Source organism: Nymphaea colorata, chromosome 9 (genome assembly GCF_008831285.2).
Source record: "Nymphaea colorata isolate Beijing-Zhang1983 chromosome 9, ASM883128v2, whole genome shotgun sequence".
Taxonomy (NCBI): domain Eukaryota; kingdom Viridiplantae; phylum Streptophyta; class Magnoliopsida; order Nymphaeales; family Nymphaeaceae; genus Nymphaea; species Nymphaea colorata.
Window position 1 is genome coordinate 22,486,541 of NC_045146.1, and position 16,667 is coordinate 22,503,207.

At 38.6% G+C, this 16,667-nt stretch overlaps 2 protein-coding genes across 8 annotated transcripts; one reads left to right on the plus strand and one right to left on the minus strand.

Moving 5' to 3' along the window:
• Nucleotides 1–883: 883 nt before the first annotated feature.
• LOC116260177 (serine/threonine-protein kinase BLUS1-like) lies at nt 884–12,465 on the plus strand. Of its 6 annotated transcripts, none has more exons than XM_031638310.2 (21): nt 885–1,403; nt 1,704–1,958; nt 2,042–2,166; nt 2,281–2,325; nt 3,101–3,182; nt 3,979–4,047; nt 4,276–4,446; nt 4,584–4,649; nt 5,330–5,398; nt 5,549–5,620; nt 5,748–5,803; nt 7,207–7,443; nt 8,265–8,404; nt 8,507–8,601; nt 9,183–9,278; nt 9,669–9,720; nt 9,792–9,835; nt 11,230–11,294; nt 11,423–11,474; nt 11,812–11,922; nt 12,007–12,465. In XM_031638310.2, the coding sequence occupies exons 1-20, from the start codon at nt 1,230–1,232 to the stop codon at nt 11,884–11,886; spliced, it is 2,040 nt and encodes a 679-aa protein (XP_031494170.1). In that variant the 5' UTR covers nt 885–1,229; the 3' UTR covers nt 11,887–11,922; nt 12,007–12,465. The 6 variants fall into 6 exon arrangements, 5 of the variants coding, with proteins under 5 accessions (XP_031494172.1, XP_031494170.1, XP_031494173.1 ...); XM_031638311.2 differs by having other exon boundaries at nt 887–1,403; nt 8,268–8,404; XR_007574216.1 differs by lacking the exon at nt 12,007–12,465 and having other exon boundaries at nt 884–1,403; nt 11,230–11,353; nt 11,812–11,883.
• Nucleotides 12,466–12,714: 249 nt separating this feature from the next.
• On the minus strand, nt 12,715–15,423 carry LOC116260178 (uncharacterized). Of its 2 annotated transcripts, XM_031638316.2 has the most exons (7): nt 15,237–15,423; nt 14,930–15,139; nt 14,748–14,827; nt 13,878–13,953; nt 13,669–13,794; nt 13,399–13,577; nt 12,715–13,042 (listed from the first exon to the last, which is right to left on the minus strand). In XM_031638316.2, the coding sequence occupies exons 1-6, from the start codon at nt 15,351–15,353 to the stop codon at nt 13,446–13,448; spliced, it is 741 nt and encodes a 246-aa protein (XP_031494176.1). In that variant the 5' UTR covers nt 15,354–15,423; the 3' UTR covers nt 12,715–13,042; nt 13,399–13,445. The 2 variants fall into 2 exon arrangements, with proteins under 2 accessions (XP_031494176.1, XP_031494175.1); XM_031638315.2 differs by lacking the exon at nt 12,715–13,042 and having other exon boundaries at nt 13,252–13,577.
• Between the last annotated feature and the right edge of the window lie 1,244 nt (nt 15,424–16,667).

The window sequence follows — 16,667 nt, forward strand, 5'->3', positions numbered from 1 at the left end:
TAGGAGTTCATGTGTTTTAGCTTTTGAAGACACTAGAAGCCAATTGCCCAAAGCGCATATGAGAGTTACTGTCTACATAAATGACAATAAATGAAAGTGTAAAATTTGACAAACTAAGACTTATACCATTATGGTTTTGAACTTGAAAATCAATGCTTCCCATTGACTGCATGTATAAGTCATAACTATTTGAGAAAAAAGCTGCACCAATTTATGAATCTAACTCAAAGATTAAAACAAGTTCATATAGTTTTAGTGTTCAATAAACTTATCTTAGTCATTAGCACATTCATGTGATACTCACAAAGTATCAGTTGCCAAACAAACCTAAAAAAGAACCATTTTTGTGTTTAACATGAAAAAAAACTATGGTTGAACGATTTAAACCAAGGACATTTGGATCATTTTATTTGAGGCATTTTTTGCACGTCCATTGATCTAGCAATAGCATTTTGATAATTTCTTCGGAAAGCTTTTTCAGGATTTTTAATCATATTCCCGTGAATTCAATTGAGCATTTAGATATATTTAACTGCAAGTAAAAAGAGAAAAGTTCGCCAAGAATGCACAAGATAACTTAGCTTTCAAGTTGAGTTCATTGTGCGTTTGTGTAACTAAAGATCTCACATCTACGGACCTAAGAAGAATAAAAAAGAAGAATTAGAAGGCCTGTTACACAACAATTCTTAAAAATATTTGAACCATAAGCACAATGTTACTTTTATTGATTTCAGGAATTTGAAGGTAGCTGAAGAAAATTTTGAATAAATGCAGGGCCCTGTTCTGTACCGCCGCCCATGATCTAGTAGTGGGGGGAAATCCGTGAACCTAGTGGCCTCTTGGTCATTATGGAAACATAATCCGACAAGTACCGCGTGGAAGGGAAGTGATTTTCCAGAAATTTGCTTTTTCAGGATAAAAAGAAGAACTGGACTGTTAACACCTGGATCTTCGGCGCCATGGAACGGCCAATAGCAGAGGCTCTTTGTCGCCACGTAGGCGCATGACACGGCCCCCATCATGGCGGTCAACGGTTTAATCTCTCACCGCCTCTGTAGAATCTGGAAAAAAAAATTCTCACTTTTTCGCTCTTAATATCCCTTTAAGGCTCCGTCTCTTGAAGATTCTTGGTGAATTCGAGGAATTGGGTCTTAATCAGCGGGGGAAGGTAGGTGACCTTTCATTTTATTGAGCGTTTCGGCTGTTGTTGGGGAGCAATTAGTTTGGTCATGGGCAAGCCGGTGAGTGGCCGGAAAAGCTATCCGGCGTCGCCCACGGATTACCAGTTGATGGAGGAGATCGGAGACGGAGCTAGCGCTACTGTCTACCGAGCGATCTGCATCCCTTTCAATGAAATTGTTGCTGTCAAATGCTTGGATCTCGATCGATGCAACAGTAATCTGGTATGCTAGAGAAGCAAAACGAGCTTATTTTGTTGCGTCAAATAGTTCTGCCAGTTCTTCGGTTGGTTGTCGCTTGTCTTATTCTCCTAAATCTTCATGTCATGGATTTGGTCAATGGTGTTCATGATTTTGATGTTGGTGCTCGTACTAAAAGCTTGCTTTCGTTGGTGGCCGGCTCTTAGATGTCGTTTGCTAATCTGAATTAGAGCCTGAAGTTGGAAGGCGCTGCCATGCTGGTTATGATTTTCGAATTCTTGGTGTGCCATAGTGATTTTGAGAATCGTGTTGACTGTTTTGTAGGAGGACATGCGACGAGAGGCTCAAACTATGAGTCTGATTGACCACCCAAATGTGATCAAGGCCTACTGCTCCTTTGTTGTTGATCGATGCCTTTGGGTAGTTATGCCATTTATGGCACAGGGATCATGCTTGCATATAATGAAGGTTGCATACCCAGATGGATTTGAAGAGGCAGTGATCTGTTCTCTTCTCAAGGAGACGCTTAAAGCTTTGGACTATCTTCATAAACATGGGCATATTCATCGTGACGTGAAGGTGAAAGATCCTTACCAGCACAATTGTTCTGTAAATATTGAAGAGCTAGAAGAGATGCCCATTTGCCATATGTTGGTCTGCAGGCAGGAAATATCCTTCTAGATAGCACTGGATTTGTGAAGCTTGGTGATTTTGGTGTTTCCGCTTGCATGTTTGACAAGGGTGATAGACAGCGTTCAAGAAACACTTTTGTGGGCACACCATGCTGGTCAGGATATATTCTTATCCCTTCTCCTTTCTACTGTTTTTAATAACTTATCGCACTTTCCACTTGGATTGAGTATTAATTCTTTTTGGGTGGGTGGGGTGGTGTGTGTTAAAGGATGGCACCGGAGGTCTTGCAATCTGGTAGCGGTTATGATTTCAAGTAAGTTAACGTTCACTTACTCATTGAGGCTGAAACCACTGCAGCTGTAGTTGGACTTCTTGTGGCCATCGGTTGTAGTTGGAGATTGATTGGATTTCCTTGAAATGTCTGTTTTAGATGTATTTAGTTTCTTTGTGTCACTAGGGTCCTATCTACTTAATTGCCGGTTCAGTGGAAATGTCCAAGCTGAGGGTATATCCCCGGTTATAAGGACGGTAGAGGTTTCGAAACAAGGAATTGGAAATCTTCTAGAACTTGATTGCTTACAAAATCCTGAACAGTGTCAAGTCAGTAGGATATTACTGTTTTCTCTCAGCTTCCAAAGCCTTGTTCGACAATCTTTCTTTAGCTCCACTGAGACATGGTTGGTCAGGAAAAAGAAGTATCATGGTCAAATTTTGAATTTGAAGAGTCAATGCTCAATTTACTGCGAGTCTTACCCGGGCAAAATTAACTAAGGCTGGTTTTATCAGGAATCAGGTAAGTTATTGTCAGTCCCTGCATTTTCATAAATGGTGGACTAATTGTCATGCTCCAATTGGACTGAATTTTCATAAATGGTAGACTAATTATTGTGCTTCATCTTTCTCCAACAATTGATAAGTCACATGAGTTTTCCATTAACAACGCTGGTTTCAATTGCTGTTTGGGTGAGGCTATTTTTTCATTCGTTCTTCATGTGTTACATATTGCGAGATAGCATCAACTTCTTATTTTTTATATGCCTGTTGTTAGTAAAAGTCTAAAGCTGAACGATTGACTTGGTTGCATACAGAGCTGATATTTGGTCATTTGGAATAACTGCATTGGAGCTGGCACATGGTCATGCACCATTTTCGAAGTACCCCCCAATGAAGGTAACTGTTACTGTACAATTTCAGATGGATAAAAATTATTCTAAGGAACAACAAGATGATGAGATAGGTACTTAGTATTTAAATCCTTCTCTGATGTGTATCTGGACCATGATCTTTGCTAAGGTTCAAAGCCAATGTTTTCTGGAAGTTCAGAAATTTCTGCACAGGTTGTCATTAGAGAGGGAGGATGAGAAAGGGGATAAACTGCAACACTGGAATAAATAAAGTGAACCTTCGTTCCATGAACTGCACCATTTGACATCTTAATTGTTTGGTTCTTTTTCATTAAATGTCGACAGAATATCTTGGAGTGTCACTAAGTCCTCTCTTTCATTGATCTCTAGCCTTTGTACACCTTAAGTTTCATATCCATTGGATCAGGGATAAGTTACTCTGCTCTTCCCATGGACACAAGGCATTATGAACAAGTTGTTTTGTTTAGGAACTTTCCGTGAAGAGAAATCAGTAGATCTCTAATGAGGTCATCGCTGGCATCTCAGAGCAAAGTCTGAAACTGTTCTCAGCCTTAAAACGTGCAATGTATACCAACTTCAGTAAGATGGGGTATCTAAGAGGCTTAGATTTAGGGTTCTTTCACATTGCTCGTTAGTATTAATAATAGTCAATCTACAACCATTGCAGTCTAATAGGGCAGAGGTGAATTACTGTATACTTTGTAACGGCCGATATATTAATTATGGTGCTTTGAATTTTAATATGTTATTGTGCATGTACTTCCTTAAAAAGCCTGGAGTATTAAATGTCTTACATGGAGGAGTGTTGCTGCTATCAATAGGTTCTCCTCATGACCCTGCAAAATGCTCCACCTGGCCTCGACTATGAGAGAGACAAAAGGTTTTCAAAGGTACTTGTGGTATTTCATGGTAATGAACGATGATACAAATGTTTATATTGTTCATATGATGTTATCTTCAAAAGTTATAGTCATGCTTTGTACTACAAAGCAATATTTCAAGAAAGAAGCACATGTGTCTCACTGGGACGCGTGTCTGATTGTGTATCTGAATATTATATTAGTTCTTTCTGAGTATTATCACAGTGTTCTAATTGGAAAAGTTCCAGTTGTGATCAGTCTTTTAAAGAAATGGTGGCCATGTGCTTGGTGAAAGATCAAAGTAAGAGGCCAACAGCAGAGAAATTGCTCAAGCATTCATTTTTCAAAAATGCAAAGCCACCAGAATCAACTCTGAAAAAACTTTTGGTAGACCTACCACCACTTTGGGATCGCGTAAAAGCTCTTCAGGTTCTCAATCTTTGCTTTGCATATAAGCGGACATGCAATAAAAAAATGTCTTCTGCTTTGACATCAGTGCATCACCATATCCATTTGTGTGCTTTGTTTTTGATTGATCAATTTTCGGATGTCTGTTTCTGGTGCAGCTTAAAGATGCAGCAGAGTTAGTCATGAAGAAAATGCCATCGGCAGAGCAAGAAGCGATCTCACAGGTAATCAGCTTTTTGTGTGTTTTAACTTTTTATTTTTAAAGTTTCCAATAAAATATTACGTACTTCACAGATTCTTGTTTTTCATCAAAATCAGGGAAGACCCTTTTCTAATTCCACTGATCTCAGCATGTTGCATTTTGAATGAAATATGACAGCCATGATATGGTTGATGCTTCAAAAATTATGTTCTCATTGATGAGTTTGATTATTGTCTAGATGATTGATAGATTTCCATTTATCATTTTAGTATAAAATTGTTCATTCTGATATGCAGTATATTGCGTTAAGTATGTGTTCCCTCAATATAGAAAATGGCAAGCACGTCATGTGCAATTCTAGTGTTACCAATAGACTTTTTATGCATGCATGCATAACCGTGTGCATTGTTGTCATTTGTCACCAGGAGCAAATGGCAACAGGACAGGTTACAGTTCGTTGTTCATAAGGATTAATTTTTTATCCACATTCCTAGTAATGGATTAAAAGTTAAAAGGAAATTTGTAGCTGCATGTTCATCTCCATGACCTTTTATAATTTTTACTGGCTGGAAAATATCCTAAGAATGATATGGGCTTGAAACATTTAGCAAGGTTCTATCATGGATTGTTTCTATACATAATGCATTATATGTGATATCATTTGATAAAAATGTCTTCATTCTGATAATTTTGGTGTTGCAGAGTGAGTATAAACGGGGTGTTAGTGCCTGGAATTTTGACATTGAGGACTTGAAAGCTCAGGCATCAGTGGTTAGATGACATAATTTCTCTGAGTTCCTGGTTGATGCTAAAATTTCCATACTTCAGAAATTCAAACATATTTCTTACCCAAAATTTTACAAGTAATAAGATCTGGTACCCACAGTATAATTATGCTGATGGCTTCAATATTTTATGTAGATTCGAGATGATGATGAACTTCCAGGTCTAAGGGAGGAGGATATGGAACCCAGACCAGCACAAAAGGAGAAGGTTGCAAATATATTCGTCTGCCTTTAAAGCACTTTCATGATTACTAGTCAAACCCTTTTTAGCTTCTCTAATCACGTTAGCGCTTTTGATCTAGCAAATAAAAAGTTACATGTGTGGTGTCTTTCAGGCTTCACCTAGTTCTTTGTCAGGGAAGCCAGCCTTTAGACATGAAATTGTTTGCAGGTATGATAACTGCACATTCTGCAATGTCCATAACTAATTCCTTTTGCTTTTGTGTGCTTGCCAGCTTTCTCCAGGTGTGCATGTGAATTTAGCTATATGCACGGAAGTGGGGGTGTGTATGTGTGTAAGTGTGCAAGTGTTTTGATGTAGGGAGAGAGAGAGAGAGAGTCTTTTTTTTGGCTACTGGATCCTGACCCACTGATATCGTGATCTGTCAAATTGAGCTTAAAATGACACAGAATCATGGATTGTGTCATGCCGTTTAATGTGCCTAATTCAGTACCATGTCTGACAAGAAGGTTCTTAAGGGAGTCAAGCCTTTCTGACTTGAAAAATAGCATCTGTTGTAGATGGCACGTCCTTTACAACACCTGTCTTGTAAGCAATGGTGACTTGCACAAAATGATTTGTCTCAGAATATTGAGCTTCTAGGCCTGATGCCCTTCAGAATTACTGATTTTTCATTCTTGAAGTTGCAACCTGTTAACAAGAAACATGATCCAATGTTAATGTACATGATTCATGCTTTGAACCACCAAACCTAATCCTCAAATTGATTTCCCAGAATGACAAGATTAAACGGATTTATTAGATTGTGCATGGATAACCGGGCAAAAAAAAGCCATATGGGTTGTAACAAATGCATCCCTGGTACAGTTTTTCTGATCAGCGCATGGTTCGTGGCTTTCTGATAAATATGCATCATAATGCTAGATGCAATCCATCTATGCCCAAATGCATATGGATAACTAGGTTTATTCATGCACAAGTGCACAGATAACGGATGTTGCTCCTGAACAGCTTGTGAATTTTGGCATAACTTTGTTCAATATTCATGAAGATCCTTCTTGAAACTGCTAGGGGCTTTGCTCAGAGTCAATTTGATTTCAAAATTGAAGAGCATCCTTGATAAGGTGAAGGCTAAAAATTTCTGTCATCCCTACTGCAATTTCGTAGTCATTTTATTTTTTATCATTAATTTATATACTTGATTTATCAATCAGCACATGATTCAGGCTACAGATGCATGTAAACAGATGCGTATACATTCCAGCACACATATGTTAAAGAGGGAGTGCGGTTATCATAAACAAATATAACATTATGAGTTGACCTTGCTGTTCCCTTCATCTTTCTTTAGCTTTACTCCTAAAACAGTTGTGGTTGTACTAGTGTGGAATTCATTTTCATCGATCATAGCAATAATTCCTTTCCCCAGAGAGGATGCTTTCATTGACCATCTAGTCTTCACGTCCAATGTTATCACTTTTGACTTGTAATGCTTGTCAGGATTTAAAATAATTTTAATGTTGACATTGGGCTTTAATCTCTAGTTGAATGGACTGTGAGATATTGATTTGATTTCCATTGAGCAAAGCAATTAATTTTTCATGTTTTTGCAGTGGAAGTATAGGTGATGCTTCTTCTTCAGAAGGTAGACACTTGAACACCGGAGAAAAAATCACTTTGTCTAAATCGGCTGAATTGGATTGTGGGGGTCCCAGTGAAATACAGTGTTTAGCGTCAAAAGATGAAATAGGAAAGAATGTTGGAGTTGGAGATGTGAAAATTGGTGAAAGCCATGCCCTCAATGACTGTGACAGTGGACAACCTATGCCCACTTCAGAGAGAGGATTAAGGTCCGAGAAACGTCAGTTTCTGTGATATTTTCTGATTAATACAATTTAAGTACTTTTTGTATAATTATGACAGTGGAAAACTTATGTTCATTGTAGAGAGAGGATTAAGATATAAAAGATATAGCTACTTGGTTACACTTGCTATGATATTTTCAGATTAATACAATTAAAGTACTGGTAGTTTATTGAATTTGAAATTTTGTGAAAATGGGCGTACATTCTTAACATAAATGTGCATGTTTTCATAAGCTCTCAAAAATATGGACCATCACTGTGTCTACTGTCACATGATATGGATGAGACCTAGCTTCTAGAAAAGATAAAGAACTTGGTCATGTGAACCTCCATAATGCATGCTTCTCATCTATTAAAGGGTTGGTATGTTTTATATCCCAAATCCCCTGTTCATGGTGACTGGAGGAAACCCGTCAGGTGCTTGCCCTTGGATTAGAAGCCTTTGGTAGAAGAAAATAAGAGTATGTATCTACAGAAGAATGAAACACACGCTACCTCAGTGATGCTGATAATGAACATTTTTTTGTTGAATGTATCTTAGATTTGTATTTATACAGTTGCATGTTTCATGCTCGTCATACTTCCTATGTGGTTTGCCAATGGTAGCAAGAACAAAGTCTGCTAAATGTCATAGTTAAAGTATGACATGGAAAAACATGCACCTCTGCTATATGATTCTGTAATATGGCCAAAAAAATGTGTAAGACATAGATCCGGAAACGGTTACTAGGCCAAAATGCTGTGGTAGATGTCATGCTTCATGTCTATGTGTTTGGTTATTTCACTTTTGCATGTCCTTCTGCTAGCAGAGAAGCCAATGATCGGTCGACACCAGAGAAACCATTGAAGCACGATGCTCATAAAGACTCCAGTCTTAATGGTCCAATGATGCTGCCAAGGCGGGCTTCTATGAACAGCTTATCGGCTCCCATTAGATCATCAGGAGGTCAAATGATTCTACTGATTTTGGATTCTTAACATGCCAATTTTGTGTACATTGTTTTATCATCAAAACTTGCTGGTTTTATCTGGTCTTTTTTATACACAGGATACAGGGATAGTGTAGAAGATAAATCAAAGGCAAATGTGGTGAAAGTGAAAGGTCGATTTTCAGTGATGTCTGAAAACGTGGATGTTGTGAAGGTATTCCTATTCCTCCCATCTTTTGAGACATGTGCCTACCAGCTATGAATGTAGACTTGTCTCTTGTAGGATGTCTAGTAATGTTCAGTGTCATGAAAGTCGTCTTTTGTTAGCAGCCTATTTTACCAGCTACCAAGACAACAACCTTTCTTCTGTTCTAGATAGTTACTCATTTCACAGTTTTTCTACCCTCAGAAGCCTCATCTGAAAAGATCTGCTAGTGTTGATGATTGGCAAGTTGATGCCAGATCGGTGGTGTGTAGTATCTTTGGAGTTGAGATTTTATTCTTTTCTTTTTAAATACTTAAAAGTAATTATTTAGTTAGTAGTATTTTGGGTGTATTTGACGTTTTTGCATGTTTCCAGTCCTTCACACAGGAGGCACATATTTAATTTTTTTCACTTGGATATGTTGACGTGTTTTAGTCGATTCCCATGTTTTATGAAATTTTTGTCATTTCTTGTACTGTAGAAGAACGTAATAGATATTACTGGTTCATACTTTTGAATGTTGAGATCTAGTTTAGTTAGTTGTTTTTTAGTATTACCTAATAAGTATTTTGTTGCTACTGCAACCACAGGCTGCCACTTCCAAAGAAACTGGTAATGTCCCAGTTGCAGCATCGGTTCTAATTCCACAGCTACAGAATCTTTTCCAGCAAACTGCAGTTCAACAGGCAAAACTTATGTTTCTTGATGTCCTTGCTATTTCTTTGTCACATGCATCCGAACAAATTCTATTCTGAGCATTTTCTCGGCAAAGGAAAATATGTTGACATTTTAAATGCTGGGAACTCTAAAAAGGTTTTCAAACAAATGAAAATACAGAGGTATAGATAACCAGAAATGTAACATAACAAAACATCTTAGTGTTACACATCTTGAAGATGGTCACATTCAGAATTTTCGCTTTTTTAGCATCTCATGGCATTTGAAGTTCTGGAAATAAGCTGCTGAAGGTTCAAAATATTGGTGATATGACTCCGTACCAAAAAGACATTGTCATGTAGTTACAGTTTCCTTCTGCTGCTGCGTGAGTTATTTGTGTTTATTGTTTGGTTGATCAGGATCTTATCATGAATCTGATTAACAGCCTGCAGCAAACTGCATTTGCAGATGGTAAGTACCATTAACCTTGCATATGTCTCTTATTTTGCAGCACTTGAGTAACACACTTGTTTCTTTACCAGGGAAATGTTCCTCTCAGGTTCCAACCTTTGGCATTGATACTTCTGTACGTAATCATCTTATATTCCTATAGATAGACTTATATTCCTTATCGTTGCAGATAAGGCCATGTGCTTTGTCCATATTATGAATAAGTTGCATCTATAGCAATCAGATTATACTTCTATAGGCTTATGCCTATCATTGTAAACAAGTTGCATCTGTAGGTATTGTTTTATATTTGATAGACGATTGTTGAGACCATAGCATGTTAGATGATAAGTATGACCATCACTATTTCATGTTTTACATCAACTACGTATTCAAGTTCTTTTGGATTAATCTTGTTATAACTGAATTTTCATTAACAACATATTTTGAAGCTCCAAGGGGCTTGACATAGTGGAGCAAGTTTGACTGTTTGATGGGCAGTCACAAGTTCAAACTCCACGGGTGTCAGGTCCTGTACACAAACTGAAGCATGCATAGGCCCTGAGGATGGGGATACCGTGAGCTTGATGTCATAAGGTGAGAGACAAGTCTCTCGAACCCAGTATAGTTTTCTCCTGTAACAAATGGGAAAAGACATACTTTGCTACGAGTAATCAACTAATTCCTATTGTGGGCTCTCGTGAAGGAGCACTTGGACAGTAACATTGCTACATAGCTGTTATTTCCTAGAGACTCCTCTGTGTGTGTGTGTGTGTGTGTGTACTCCACACAAGGGGAAATCTAGTTTTAGGCTTTTAGGCCATCTACTGGTAATCCAGCCATTTTGGCTTGTCTCTTTTTTAAAAAGTGGACCAAACAAATATGGTCAGAATGTCCTAAAACGTTTGTTAAAAAAAATCATAATAACCCGATGTGTAGATCAGACCTAAAAAGCTTATGATTATTGACTTTTGAACCCTTACAAAGATCTGACATCCACATCAGATTTCATTGGTTTATTTCTTTTTTAATCCTATACCATTTGGATAGTCCAAATATATTCATACAGTCAAATTTGTGAAAGACTGCTGTGATCATCCAAAGGGCTGGATAGCTGTGAAATGGCAAAATTGGTATATACCCATGTGTGTGTGTGTGTGTGTGTGTGTGTATATATATATAGACAGAGAGAGAGAGAGGAAGTGAATTTCTCTGGATCCAAACGGCCGGAGGATATATATATATATACATACATACATATAAACACACACACACACACACACACGAGCACATGATGAGTTAATCAATCCCTTCCCCTCCCATCAATCTTAAAAAGGCCATGAAGAAACTAAATGTTGAAATGTACATCTTTCATGTATGAATGTCACGTGCATGTTCATGTAGTTATTTTGGCATTTCCCATGTTACAGGCACCATCTTCGTGGTTAATTGTGCTTTCTTCATGTCACAATAAATGACACAGACAAATTTCTCTATGAGTTTCATGAGGCAATATATACCTTTTGTCAGAATGAAGCAGCACCATCTGAAAGGGAGCGACAGTTGCTAACCAAGATATCCGATCTTCAAAACAGGTTCACCATCATTGCCTCATGCACCATATTTGAGTCTTTATTCCATGAGGAATAAAAAGGTGCGAGATGTGTGTTTTGCTGAAGTCGGTGCCACTACATCATGACATGCATCATCGTTCTTCATGCAGGGTATTGAGTTTAACTGATGATCTCACAACGGAAAGGGCGAAGTACATTCATGTAAGCTTAAGACTTTTGTATACTAACTTGTCTCAAGTAGTGTGTCAGAGGTTCCACTTTGTTCATTCTAAACCTTAAAAAGGATCCTTCTGATTCCTGTACTTGGCTTTTGGAAGCTGAAAGGATGTATTATTCTCTGATTTTTTCTAAGGGATGCGTACAATTATTTCCTCAAATTTACTTCCACTAGGTGTTTCAAGAGGAAGCTTTGATCTGGTATCAACTTGAAATAATTGGTTCGAAAACTTTATATAATAGGACGTGTCAATATTTTATATGTTGAATCTAGCCTGAAGAAAACAGTTTATACTACTTAAACTAACATTCTTGTAACCAGTTACAGCAGCAGCTGAATGATTTATCTACCCAAGAAAAGTTTGGGAACTCAAACGGGGACAAGACAAGTACATAAGGACAAATTAGACCTGAAAAATGGCATATTTCTCAGGTAACAGGTTTTCTTTCGTTGATCTGTTTCTTTTATGCCCGGTAAACTCATCAACCGAATTTCCCATAATCTGGTACCTGATAGGGACAAGATGTAAAGGATGGTTCTTCATTTGATGTATGTGTTTTCCCTGGTAAGCTATTTCTGGAGTTGCAGTAACTGAGAATTTCACATAAACAATCTTCTATAAGCCAAGTTAACCTGCCGGCGGCATTTCTTCTAGAAGATGATTGCTTGAGCCAGATTGTTCTCAGTTGCAGAATCTCCAAAGTTGGAGACGTGATCAGCATGATCTAAAAACAAATGTTGAATGGCAGTCAAATGCAATAATAGTGAGCGTGCAGTGAAGTTTCAAGCAGTTCTACGCAATTGAAAAAATTAGACCAGATTGGGAGTCACTGTGATTATTTGTGTTTGGAAACGGCACTTTTTCTATTTATATATTTGCTTCTGTTGTAATGGGTGGGCTCAATACAAATTCATGTTATTAAACCTGATATAGAATACTACCTTCAATAACTTGATATTTCATCTTTGTACTTACCTTGTGTTTGACAATATCTCCTGATCGTGATGCCATGCTCGCAATGGCAGACAACGAGGACAACACAAGCAGCATCGTAAACCGAGATGAAAAAATGTGTTCAAGCCTCGTAAATATAGTATTTTTGACAATGAACACCGGGAGATTCGGTCAAGTCACAGTTATTCTTCCACGTTTGAAAACCACATGCAGGGGTTCGACACGGTTCAGAAGTACTAGCGATTCATTCCAACTTTTTTTATTTATGCTATAAAACTGTAAATATTCAGGCACCCTGGAAACCAGAAAAGATCAAGAAAAAATTTATCCTTACCTATCTTTTTAACATAGCAAATATCATTACTTGCAATTTTCTTTTGCACTTCAGAAAACTACACATCACCACTTCCAATTACATCCTGTGAAACTATCGTATGGGACGTTGCAAACGATTCCCATTCTTTAGATCTTTTGGTTGAACAGCACGAACAAACATTCGGCTCACGAAAATGAAGAGAATGAAGGTTGGACTCGGGTCCTGCCCTGAGGCGCCTTTTCATGTCTCTATAACTGGCCTGAGGCTTTGCTTCCATGTTTCTGTAACATGACAGTGTCAAACAGTGTGAATACATTGCTCATATGCCATTGAAGAGTCATATAAGCCACTTCAAGTAACCATGCTTGTGCAAAAGCATGAGACTATTGACGTAAGGGCTGATACAACGTTGCAGTCTAACCAGAACACCATGAGAAACAATCTAAGAATGACAACCAGAAACCTCTGGTTTATATCGCTGCATCGCGAGTAAATTACGAATACGATATTTGCCAAATTGCTGGACCACGAACAATATGTTCTATATACCTGAACCAACAACCTTTCTGGTATACAATATTTTCGTCTTCTGGTCCAAGAAATGAAAAGCAGCTAAAAAGTTAAAAATAGTCGGCACCTCTTTTGGATGAGTCAGGCAAAACTAAGTGACCACAACATGATTCTCTAGTGCTCCTTATCTCTGGCATTGTCGGCTTCATTAGAATCATTGCCTACCTTTCTCTTCCCACTCCCGTCTCTGATCTTCTTTTTCATTTCTTCGTGAGCAGAGGGCAATTTCATATGTTCCTTTCTCTCCTGCACAATCGAAGATCAATCAGGGAGGTTAGATATCTTCTTTCTTTCTATTTTTCGCATGAATAACACAGGATCATATGAATAGAACTACCTTCCTGGGTCCTCTAGAAACTTGAGAATGAGATTCCTTCTTTCCTATCATCCCACTGAACGTCCTTAAAATTTCACCAAACAACTGGATATTTTGCAAGTCTCCGTTTTTTATGCTTGCTTCAAGCTGCAAATCCAATAAGACCAAAATAAAAACCAGTTAGACACTCGACAGATAGTAATGTTTTTTTCCTATTTTTAGCGAGATACCTGGACGTGAACAATGCAGAGAAGAATACTAGCAATTGGTAGCCAACTCTCTTCCGGTGATAATGACAAATTAGTCCTGTGCAAGCGGCCAAACACTCAGAAAGCTGAAACTATAGGAAACTGGATACATTTATGAAAACCAAGATAAGAACATAAATTTTATGCATATAACGATCAGCTTCTGTACTAAGCACTGACATCAAAAACATTACTCCATGGCATGCTCAAAAGGCTACATCGATTTGAATACCCAGTACATCAATAAACTGTTTTCCTTGAGGCACAATGAAATGACTATTTCGAACGATTTTGGAAGGTAAAACCCTTAAGCATCCATCTGGAATCATTTCATATAAGAAGTAACTAAAACTTCACTTACCACTAATTCAAGAAACTGAACTTGTAAGGCTTCAGTAACTTCTTCCGTGTAGCACGTCTAGATGCCAAATTTTTTGTGAAACACCAGTTCAGCCGCATTTCCTAGGACATCATTTGCTAGTACCCTAGTAAATACACAAATTCTCCTAAAAAAACACAAATATCTGTTTCAAGCAAAACCAATTATTCTAAGGGTTTGCTTTTGGTTCTTCACCTAGTTTCACTATGTATAGGCAGACTTGTTGTGGAGGCATTTGCATGGACATTCTGAAATTCCTTGTGTAATCATTCGTCACCGACCTACTGATTGCTTGGACCGATGGCGAGTAGCACTAAACCTGAAGGACAATCAAAGTTCCTGGGCCGGGAAAACCAAAAGAAAAAGGGCTAAAATCAAACACCCCGAAACACGAGCCAGAGATCGTGGTGACAATTCAAAAAAACCCGAGATATCAGACTCCAAGAGTTCCCCTAGACAGAGAATACCAGTACCTCAAATAAGGAGCCAAGTAAACGACCGCATACACTAGATATTGCCTTCTACCCGTGTCGAGCCACGCGAAAATCCAACTCTGTAATCAAAAGAACAGCAAAAATCTCAGAGCAACCCAGAACAGAGACGATGGTCAAAACAGAAAATCAAACTAGATCGAGTACTAGCGTTCGGAACGAACCATCCAATTGAAGTAAGGGATGAAGCTGATGATCCCCATCACAGCGAATCTCGTGTCATCAGAATCCATCGACGACCCGCGATCGTCCTCCTCAGAGCCGCCGGGCGCGGGGAAGACGAGCGAGTTGAGGATGCAGGCGCCGATGGCCACCGCGAACGGCGCGTCTTGCGCGAGCTCGGCCCTGCAACCAGTCCTTCTGTACTCCCTCTTCTGATGGGAAGCGTTAGGTTTTTCAGAACAGTCAGCAATCAGACAGAGAGAAAGATAGAGAGAGAAAAGCCCGAAACGGGAAACGAGAATCTGTTACCTCGAATTTCTTCCATCCCGAGCGACTGACGTGCGGCAGGAGGCGATAACGAAGGCTGACGGCGTTAATGGAGGGGCTCAACCGCGGCAGAGATAACGGCGACGAAACACACAACATCTCCGGGGAGGAGAAGCGAGCAGCGGCGGGCGGTGCGTCAGCTCCGCGCCATTTTGTTCAGTCGAACTACTGACTGTTTTACCCTCCCCTGGGAATATATGTTACCGAACTGTCAACAATGTACAGCGGGTCGGATTATGGATCTGTACCTGTTCCAGATTCGGGTCCGGCTGATGCGATGGAACCACCATTTGCGGATATGGATATGGTCCGAAATTCGACACTCATTACACTGGAGAAATAGAATTTTAGTATCCCCTCTATAAATTTGTATAATTCAAAGGTGCCATAATTCAGCCTGTAATTATTTTTAAACCTTTTTAAATATTTGTTTATTTTAATTAATACCGATATCTTCTTGGCTGCTTTTTAACAATCTTTTATTTTTTTCCCATTCACATCATCCTGCCTGCCCATTCAGCTGAATAATCAATTTTTACAACACTATTTTTGAAAGGTGGAAAAGTGAAAGTTTTAAAGATAAGTTGCAACTGTGTCACTGTACCCCGCGTTAATTAAGGATATAATAAATGCGTGCGCCACAATTGGTTGAACAAATGGTTGTTGGTGGATAGTCGGTTGCTTGTTCAAACCTCAGTAGCTTCTCGTCAAAGCCAACACAGGTTAGGACTAAGGAGTCAAGAATGACCTTAGAATTGCCTTTGATCTTGGATCTTAGATCCAAGGTTCCATTTATTGAGAAATCTCAGTTTAAGATTGGATCTTTAGCCTTTATATGTGTTTTTTTGTAAAAATGCAGCTGAAGATCAAATCCATATTATTTTTACATGTCCTACGGCTGTTGCTGTTTGGAGATTTGTTCGCTCTCAGTTTGGAATTAATAGTATTTCCTGCCAAGATGTTTGTTCTGAATCTGGTTTGGTCGCACCGAAGAAGATTTTCTTTCTTGCAAAGGACTCTGCATATGTCGGCGTCTTGGCTTCAATATCAACCATGTAAACTCAAATCTCTTAAGTACATTAAATGGAGCATCTGGCATAGCTGGGTGGAGGTGATTCTCAAGCAGGTTTGGTCTGAAAATGCTATTTGTGCAATCAAGCTTTGGCTTGAAACCAAGATTTTCTCCCCTTTCTAGAGGAAAGATGGGTGCAAGATGTGGTATCCTTGGGGGATTCTTTGGTATGCTGGTGTTGTAAAAGAGGATATGTTTAGATGTTGCATGCGCTTGGACTGATCTAAGTTAAAAATGACTCGAGGGATTGCCAAACTGATTATAAGATGATCATCATCATGTATAGATGTCAAAATTTAAGCATGTTCGGTCAAGATATATTCGGTTTTAAATTGGAAAAA